This window comes from Sturnus vulgaris, unplaced genomic scaffold, assembly GCF_052056855.1.
Source record: "Sturnus vulgaris isolate bStuVul1 unplaced genomic scaffold, bStuVul1.hap1 Scaffold_84, whole genome shotgun sequence".
NCBI lineage: Eukaryota > Metazoa > Chordata > Aves > Passeriformes > Sturnidae > Sturnus > Sturnus vulgaris.
In genome coordinates, this window is record NW_028276728.1 from 1,944,174 (window position 1) to 1,953,781 (window position 9,608).

At 53.5% G+C, this 9,608-nt stretch overlaps 1 protein-coding gene across 1 annotated transcript; it reads right to left on the bottom strand.

Moving 5' to 3' along the window:
* Positions 1-338: 338 nt before the first annotated feature.
* LOC148217464 (olfactory receptor 14J1-like) lies at positions 339-983 on the bottom strand. The gene has a single exon (XM_088158646.1). The coding sequence runs from the start codon at positions 981-983 to the stop codon at positions 396-398; it is 588 nt and encodes a 195-aa protein (XP_088014772.1). The 3' UTR covers positions 339-395.
* Between the last annotated feature and the right edge of the window lie 8,625 nt (positions 984-9,608).

Genomic DNA, 9,608 nt, shown 5'->3' on the forward strand with positions numbered 1-9,608 from the left:
CAGCACTGGCAACACCAAGTGCTGCTGCTGCTGGGCACAGCTGCTGTGTCAGCACTGATCTGCCCCAGCTCTGCACACAGACATTGCTGCTGCAGCTCCAGAGAAGGGAACAAAAGGGGAATTCCCGGTAAAAACTCTGTGGTGAGATCCTTTATTTCCTTGGAAGCTATTGAGAGCACAGCTCCTCATTGACACAGTCTGTGTGTCATAGAAAAGGTGAACAGAAACAAAAACAGAAAAACAAGAAAAATGACATTTCTTAATGGGCAGTATTAAAAAAATAAACCAAAGGAAATAAAAGAACAAACCAACATCCAAACCAAAACAATCCAAACCAACAACTACAATCAAAGATTACTTATATTACAAATGATTTGCAGCAATTGGCCAGCAGTTTACTTTTTCTGAAATCGTCCAGTGATCAGTGTCCACACTGCAGCCTTGAGCTCCTGGTTCCTCAGGCTGTAGATGAGAGGGTTCAGGGCTGGAGGCACCACTGAGTACAGAACTGACACTGCCAGATCCAGGGATGTGGAGGAGATGGAGGGGGGCTTCAGGTAGGTAAATGTGCCAGTGCTGAGGAACAGGGAGACCACGGCCAGGTGAGGGAGGCAGGTGGAAAAGGCTTTGTGCTGTCCCTGCTCAGAGGGGATCCTCAGCACAGCCCTGAAGATCTGCACATAGGAGAAAACCATGAACACAAAACAGCCAAATACAAAACAGACACTAACAGCAAGGAGCCCAAGTTCCCTGAGACAGGATTTAGAGCAGGAGAGCTTGAGGATGTGTGGGATTTCACAGAAGAACTGGCCCAGGGCATTGCCATGGCACAGGGGCAGGGAAAATGTATTGGCTGTGTGCAGCAGAGCATTGAGAAAGCCACTGGCCCAGGCAGCTGCTGCCATGTGGGCACAAGCTCTGCTGCCCAGGAGGGTCCCGTAGTGCAGGGGTTTGCAGATGGACACGTAGCGGTCGTAGCTCATGATGGTCAGGAGGGAAACCTCTGTTCCAATGAAGAAGACAAGCATAAACACCTGAGCAGCACATCCTGAGTAGGAGATGTTTCTGGTGTCCCAGAGGGAATTGTGCATGGCTTTGGGGACAGTGGTGCAGATGGAGCCCAGGTCAGTGAGGGCCAGGTTGAGCAGGAAGAAGAACATGGGGGTGTGCAGGTGGTGGCCGCAGGCTACGGCGCTGATGATGAGGCCGTTGGCCAGGAGGGCAGCCAGGGAGATGGCCAGGAAGAGGCAGAAGTGCAGGAGCTGCAGCTGCCGCGTGTCTGCCAATGGCAGCAGGAGGAAGTGGCTGATGGAGCTGCTGTTGGACATTTCTGCACTCTGGGCGTGGGGGACTGTTGAAAGAAAACATTGACAAGCTGGGACAGGTTTCCGTGGGTCACTCCTATGCTATTTTCTTACATATTCACTGAAAAGTCTCTTTGGGGAAATTTCACATTCCTTTTTCTTTTTTTTTTCTCAGTTCACCTTTTTGCTGCTGAGTTACTGCCTCATCTTCAGCATTGCTCTCAGCCTGAACACTGGGAAGCCCAGAGAGAAAACAGGGCTCCCTGTGCCCCAGTAGAGTCACACCTGCTGGTGACACACAGGTGCCGTTTGCTCATTACACCTGCCACTATTTCAGGGTGATCTCAGTTAAAACATTTTTGAAAATAAAGAGGGCCTTTTGACAACTCATGTTTAAAAATTGTTTTCTTCAAACCCTTCTCTCTTTATCTGTGCACATAGACATCAAGGGATTCAAAGGTTTGCTCTGGCTCTGCTGCTTGCAGTTGTGCCTACTGGGAGCTGTTTCTATCTAAGCTCTGTCCCTGCCAGTGCTCCCAGATCCCAGCCCAGCACTGGGGGCTCAGCTCTGCCCTGCACACCCCTCCCAGCACAGGGCACTGCCCAGGGCCATCTCCCTGCCAGCAGGGCCTTAAGGGCAGCTCACACAAACTGAGATGCTGCAAGCCAAGGTGCTGCTGCTGCTGTCTGTAGGCACAGGAGGGTGAGGAGGCACTTTGTGAGGGAGATGGGAGGCAGATGTGCTGATGGCCAGTGGGACAGTGCAGGAGTGTCAGTGACACAGACACACCTGACAGCCCCTTTGCCTTGCCTTGAGGAGAAAGCTGAGAGCAGCCCTGGCCATGCAGCACCATCTCCACAGCAGGAGGAATCTGCTCTGATGGGGGTGGCTCCTTGCATCTCCAACTTCTCCCCACAGTCCATGGGGAGCTGCCAGGCAGGCTGAGAGCTGTCCCTGGCAGGTGGCACATGGCCTGGGCTGGCCAAGAGCCCTGAGGGCTGCAGGAGCTGCTCTGCAGGACAGCCCTGGGCAGCCCTGGCTGCAGCCCCAGCTTCAGCCCCTGCAGCCGTCCCTGGCAGCAGGAGCCGTCCTGCCCTGTCCCTCTGACGGTGCCCAGGGCAGCCCCGCTCTGCAGCACATCCTCATCTTCCTCCTCCTCCTCTTCCTCTGTCTCAGAGAAACTGGGAGAGTCCTCCTGACACATCCCCCAGGCTGTGGGCTGTGCTGGCACCAGGAGATCCCTCCAGGAGCACAGGGGACATTGCCCTGCACCCACACACTCACCATGTCCAGGGCTGTGAAGATGTTTCCCCAAGTGCAGCCGCAACTCAATGTCTTCCCAGTCCTAATTGCCTTTAGCCTGTCTGTGCCTGGCTCCTGTCCCCTCAGTGCCTGCAGGCATTGCCCTCAGCCCTGCTGGGCTGGGAGAGGAGCTGCTCCTCAGCAGAAATGTCTTTTTAAAGCTTTTCTTGGTTGCCAGGAGCTGCGTCTGTGCCAGGAGCCCAGCCCAGCTCATCAGCACAGACACAGCACAAGGACTTTAATGACCCTCTCAGGGCTTTGGTGCTGAGTCCCTGGACATCAGTCCCTGAGAGGGAGCTTTAGAAACCTCTCAATAACTCAAATTCAGGTTTAAACTCCAAAGTTTCTTGAAGTTTTAATGGGTCTCAGTGAGGAACACAACTCAGAAAGTGTCCCCAGGTTCCAGTTAGAGCTGGAGGCAGTGATCACAGGTGGGGACAAACAAGGGAAAGATGTCTCTGGTGCCGAGCAAAGGTGGATGTGTTTCAGGAATGCAAAGGGCCAAGGACCAAGCCCCAGCCCCTGGCAAGGCAGATCCTGTCCCTCCCTCATTGCTCAGGGCTCTTCCCGGCCCACTGGGCTCTGGCCATGTGCAATGCCAAGGGCAGCACCATGGGGCGGCCCCTGCCAGGCTGCTGAGCAGGGACAAGGAGGCAATGAGGCCCCAGCACAGCAAGGCTCACTTGTCCCCTGCTGGCCTCAGGCCCAGGGCCAGCCTGCATGGCCCAAGTGCTGCAGGAGTTGGCTGTGTCAGGGCCTTTCAGCTGCTGCCCATCCCTGTGCCCTCTGCAGCCCAGGCTGTCCTATGGTGTCCATGCCCTGCGCCTCTGTCCCTGCAGGCTGTCGTCATCCCCCGGCTGCCCCACCTCGCTGGCCCCTTCCTTTGCTGACAGCTCTGCCTCCTGCCTGCCTCTGCCTGCACACACAAAGCCTTGGCCTTGATGTCAAATGGGTTCATTCAAGTTTTACTGTCCCTGTGAACTTTCACCAGAGGAACAAGGCATGCAGGGGCTGCTTTCCCTGCAGGGACTGCCAGAAAAGAAGAAAAAGGCATCTGGCTCAAAGGTGCAGTGATAGAATAAACAAGGACTGATCCTGGGAACTTGGGGTGGGTTTTATAGGAATGGGTAAATTTTAATACATGTGTAATGACTGAATATATGAACACACTTATAGTATAACGTGTCCATGTAACGTTAGGAGTTATCCCACGTTGGACCTCAGGCCTGAAAAAAATGATGTCCTTTTTAACATCAAATTAGTGTTAAGGAGTCTTATTCTGATATTTTGGAGATTTGGTGACAACTGGGCCTCACAGAACCAAGGAGTCAAATATTCCACTATGGAACCTCAAGGAACAAAGCGGCCTTTTGACACTGTAGGAGCTCATGGAACCAAAATCCTTTTTGACAGAATGGGACCACATGGAACTTATGGTCCACTGTGACACGGCAGATCCAGGGAGACCATTGTGACACTGACAAACCTCCTGGAACCAAAAGTCCATTGTGACAGAGAAAGGCCTCATGGAACCAAGGGGCCATTGTGACACTGCAGATCCAAGGAGGCCATGGTGACACTGTGGAACCTCCTGCAACCATGGGTGCATTGTGACACTGTGGGGCCTCACAGAGACAAGGAGTCCAATGTGACACTGCAGAACCTCACAGAATCAAGGTGACCATGTTATAGCACAGAACCTCATGGAACAAAGGGTCCATGGTGACACTGCAGAATTATTGCTGAGAGTATGAAAGCTCATGGAACCAGAAGTTCATTGTGACCAAGGGGCCATTGTGACACTGAGGAACCTCATGGAACCAAAGATCCATTGTTACACTGTGGGGACTCATGGAACCAAAGGTCCATTGTGACATTGCAGGGCCTCATGGAACAATGGAGACTATTATGAAATCGAATCACAGAGGCAATGAAGTTGGGAAAGACATTTGAAATCATCATGTCCAACCTAACATCACCTCATCAACTAAACCATGGCTCTGTGTGCCATGTGCAGTCTGTTTTTAAATGCCACCAGAGACAGTGACTCCAGCACCTCCCTGGGCAGAAGATTCCAGTGCCAAATCACTCTCTGAGTGTAGAATTTTTCTCCTGATGTCAAACCTAAACTGCCCCTGGCTCATCTTCAGACTGTGTCCTCTCACTATGTCAGTGGTTGTCTGGGAGAAGAGACTGACCCCCACCTGACTCCAACCTCTGTTCAGGGAGTTGTAGAGAGCCCCACTGGAGACCATTGTAGCCATTGGGGCCACTGTAGCACAGCAAGGCCTCATGGAATCACGGGGACCACAGTGACAGTGTGGGGCTCCATGAGAAGAAAGGACCATTCTGACACCGTGGAACCAAGGAGATTTTTGTTGCAGTCCAGGGCATCATGGTACAAAGGAGACCATTTTTACAATTTGAGGCTTTCTGAAAGTCAAGGGCTATTGTGGCATTTTGGGGCATTTTGGAAACAAGGAGACCCTAGTGACACTGTGGGGTCTCATGGAATCAATGGTCTGTTGTGACACTGCAGGGCCCTATGGAATCATGGAGACTATTGTGACACTACAGGTGATATCTTGGAGTGGGTACCTAGAACAGAGGCTAGACAAGGTTAAGAGAATAAAGTGAGTATTTATTAAAGGCCTTCAATAGATTCACCTTGGGCAGTCAAAAGCCTCCCAGAGGCTACACCCAAGATGGACAGTGGTGATGAGTTTTTTAGACAGATTTAAGTTTGGTTCATTTGGTATCAGATGTTAATCCTCCAATTACAGCTTCAGGTAATGAAGCCATATTCCCTCAGTTTTCTCAGCCCTGAACTCACTTTTGTTGATATTTTTCAGAGCCTGAGGCTGTAGGGTGTCCTTGTGTTTCAGGCCTAGAGGAATTGTTTTGTCTGACCAAAATGTGAAGACAGTTAACTAACATTTTGTATGGAGTTTAGAGTTATGCACTATTGAGTATAAGATTTGAAAAATAGAAAGGCTAAAATCTCAAGGCATCACAGGCCTCATTGAACCAAGGGGCCACTGTGACACTTTGTGGCCTCATGGAACCAAGGAGACCCTTCTGACATTGTGAGTCCCCACGGAACCAAGGGTCCATTGGGATACTGTGGCACCAAGGAGACCCCTGTGACACTGCAAGGGCTCATGGAAACAAGGGACCACTATGACACTGTGTAGCCCCAGTGAAACAAGAGGCCAGTGTCACACAGCTGGGCCTCATGGAACCAAGGATCCAATATGACACAACCATGGTGGCACTGCAGGGCCACATGGATCCAAGGGAACAGGTAGCAGGTCTGCTTGGCTTGGCCTGACTGGTCCAACTGCCCTTGGCATCTTGAGGGTCTCTTCTCATGTGCCCCTGAAACCCTGGCCTTTCCTTCAAATGGAAAAGAACTGTCCTTCTCATCCAGGCACCTCTTGCCAAAATAAGATTTCCCCCTCCAAAATTCTCAATATCTGTGATTGCTCCCAAACAAAAGTTGCCATTTCCAACATTCTGGCTGCCCTTGGCTTCCTTAGGGCTGGGTCTCACCGGTCTTCAAACACTGGGGCTCCATGCTTTCCTTCCTATGGAAAAGAACCATCCCTCCTGTACAGGTACCCATGGCGAAAATTGGTGCTTTTCATCCAGAATTCCTATCTGCAAGGGTTTCCCCCAGACAGAAACTGCCAGGACAGTCATATCTGTCTGGCCTTTGCCTCTGGTGGCTGCAGTTCATGAGGCCATGAAACACGGGGGATTCATGGATTCCTTCCTGTGGAGACCATGGTGAAACTGTGGGGCCCCATGGAGAACCATGGAGACCATTGTGACACTGTGGGGAGTTCTGAAATGAAAGGGCCATTGTGACACTGTGGGGACAGCAGGGATCCAAGAGATTATTGTGACACTGTGGTGACCCTGTGGAACCACGGACATTATTGTGGCACTGCTGGGCTGTATGGAAGCAAGGCACCATTTTGACACTGTGGGATCTCATGGAACCAAGGACATCACTGTGGCCCTGCTGGGCTGCATGGTGCCAAGGGCCCAGTGTGAAGCAGCAGGGCTTTGTGGAACCAAGAGGCCACTGTTGCATTCCAGGGCCTGGTGCATCCCAAGGGCCCTTGTGATCCTGCAGGGCACCGTGGATCCATGGAGACCATTGTGGCATTGCAAGGCCCCACGGAATCATGGAGACCATTGTGACACTGTGGGGAACCAAAGGGCCATTGTGACCCTGCAGGGCCTCATGGCAGCAAGGGACCATTGTGACACTTCAGAAGCAAGGAGAGCATTGTGGAAGTCTGAAGCCCCATGGAATTAAGGCGAGAGCTCAGGAGATAAAACCCACTCGTGTCAGCTGAGCTCTGTGACTCTGCAGGGCCAGGACGTTCCAGCAGGCGTGTGCTGCTGTGCCAGTCCCCTGGCAGGGATGTCAGACAGGCAGGTGCAGCACTGAGGAGCTTGGTCTGTGGCCTTGGTGGCATGGCCAGTGTGAGAAGGTGCCCCAGGGCTTTGAGCATCCCTCCAGCCTCTTCCATCAGCCACTTCCAGACCTGGGCTCTCACCCCAGTTTCTTGGTCTATTTGTTCTGTGCTTATCTCCTTCCTCCTGCCCATTTCAGCACTGCTCTAGGGGCAGCATCAGCCCTGCCCGGGCTCCCTCCTCACCCAGCCCTTGGCAGAGCCCAGAGCAGGGCTCTCTGTGACCCCTGGCACAGGATGTGGGTGCTGGGACTGGACACTGAGGTGTGGAGTGGTCACTGTGGTGGGGAACATTTGCCCACCCAAAACACTCCCTGTGCTGTACCGTGTCTGATGAGGGGATGTGGGGCCTGTGCTGGCCAGGGGGGCTGTGCTGCCTCAGGGACAAATGACAGGCATGAGCCACAGCACAACGACCAGGAGTTGGAAGTGCCTGAAAGATGCCGTGTTCCTCTGCAGGGACACTCAGGCTGAAACAGGAGCCTGAGGCCTGTGTGGGGAAGCCTCCTGGGAGCTGGAATTTGTGCCGTGCTGGGAGAGGAGGAGCAGGGGGAGAAGGCTGGGCGCTGTGTGGCAGGAGCAGGAGGTTTGGGCTCAGGACATTCCGCCTGCGCCGCTGCCCCGCAATGGGCGGCCGTGCCCGGGGCTCTGGGCCTGGCCCCGCGTGCGCTGAGCTCCCGACACTGCGGGAGCTGCCCGGGCTGGGCTCAGGATCCCGCTGGGGCTGGGCAGCAGGCTGGGCTCCCACTGGCATCAGCAGCAGCTGGAAATACCTCTGGGCATCTCCATTTCCTGCTGCTGGGAAGAAGCAGTGAAGCTAGTCGAGAAGTTCTGGTTTCTGTTTCCCTGGTGGATTTTTTAATTTAATTCCACACCACAGAGACAATTTCTGTGATGGCCTCTGTTAGTTCAACAGTGCCAGCAACAGGGCTGTGTTTGGGCACTGCAAATGTGGCCTGTGTGGCTTTAATTCCCCTTGACTGAGTGCTCAGGGGCTGGTAGGCATTTCAGTATCTGCTGATCTTTATGCTTGGAACAAAAATACTGACTTCACTGTCATGAAAGCACTGTGGATAGCATGAATTAAAAGAGGCACTTTCCGTTTTATGGATTAAATTCAAGTGGCAAGCAGAAGAGGGGCAAGAGCAGGCATGATCTACAATTCCCAAGGCAAAGGCAACGACAGCCTCCTGCTGTCAGCTCAGGGTGAGTAAAAGAGGGCTGAAAGCAGCGCTGGGACCCGACCCTTTCTTTCTCTGCAGGCTGGGTCAGGGCAGCACAGGCGGGCCCTGAGGAATCAGGGCTGGGTGTGGGTGATTGTTGCTGTACTCCAGAATTGCCCTGGACAAAGGCCTTGGAAGCCGAGGCAGGAGCAGGTGGGAAGGGGCCGGCGCTGCTGCTGCTCCTGCCCGGGAGCCCCGGCTGGGCCGGGCCGGCGCCCACTGCGCTGCGGCTGCTGCTGCTGCCAGAGCCGGGCGGGACTCGGGGACAGGGAATGGACACGGGGGGACAGCAAAGGCCTTGGGGGCTGCAGGGATGTTGGTGCTGGGGCAGCGCCAGCACAGAGCTTCAGCCTGCAATGAACCCCGAGGGAAACGCTGGGGAAAGGCTCCATTTCAGCCTTTCTTGACTCATGGCTTTGAATGGACCGAAATAAAAGGGGACCAAGCAGGGCCTGACCCCTTCTCCTTTGGGAGGAGCCATGAGGGGCTGTGAGGGGCCATGAGGGGTCAGGAGGGGCTGTGAGGGGCCATGAGGGGCCATGGGAGGCCAGGCACCTCATGGAACAAAGGGTCCATTGTGACACTGTGGAAGCAAGGAGATTGTTTACAAAAGGTCATGGGACAAAAAGTCCATTGTGACATTGTGGGGCCTCAGGGAACCATGGAGACCATTATGGCACTTCAAGACCCACTGGAACCAAGGGGCCATTGTGACACTGCCAGGCCTTGTATAACCAAGGGGTCATTGTAGCACGTCAGGGCCTCATGGAATCAAGGGGATCGTAGTGACACTGTGGGGCTCTATGAGACCATGGGGACATTCTGACTCTGTGAAACCAAGGATACCATTGTTACACATTATGACACCAAAGGGCCCTGGTGAACTGCAGGACCTTGTGGAACCCATGAGACCATTGTGACATGGCAGGGCCTCACGGAACCAAGGGGCCATTGTGACAGTACAGGGCTCCATGGAACTAAGAATTCATGTCACAGAGAGTGGCCCAATGGAATCAAGGTGCCATTCCATACTTCAGGGCTTCATGGAACCAAGGTGCCATTGTGACACTGCAGAACCAAAGGAGACCATTGTGACACTGTGGGGCCTCATGGAATCCTGGAGACCATTCTGACACTTTGGGTCCCAAGGAAGCAAGGGGCCATTGTGACACCACAGGGCCTCCTGGAACCAAGGCAACCATTGTGACACTGGAGGGTCTCATGGGCACAAGGGGCCATTGTGACACTATGGGTCTCCATGGAAGCAAGGGGCCATTGTGACACTATGGGT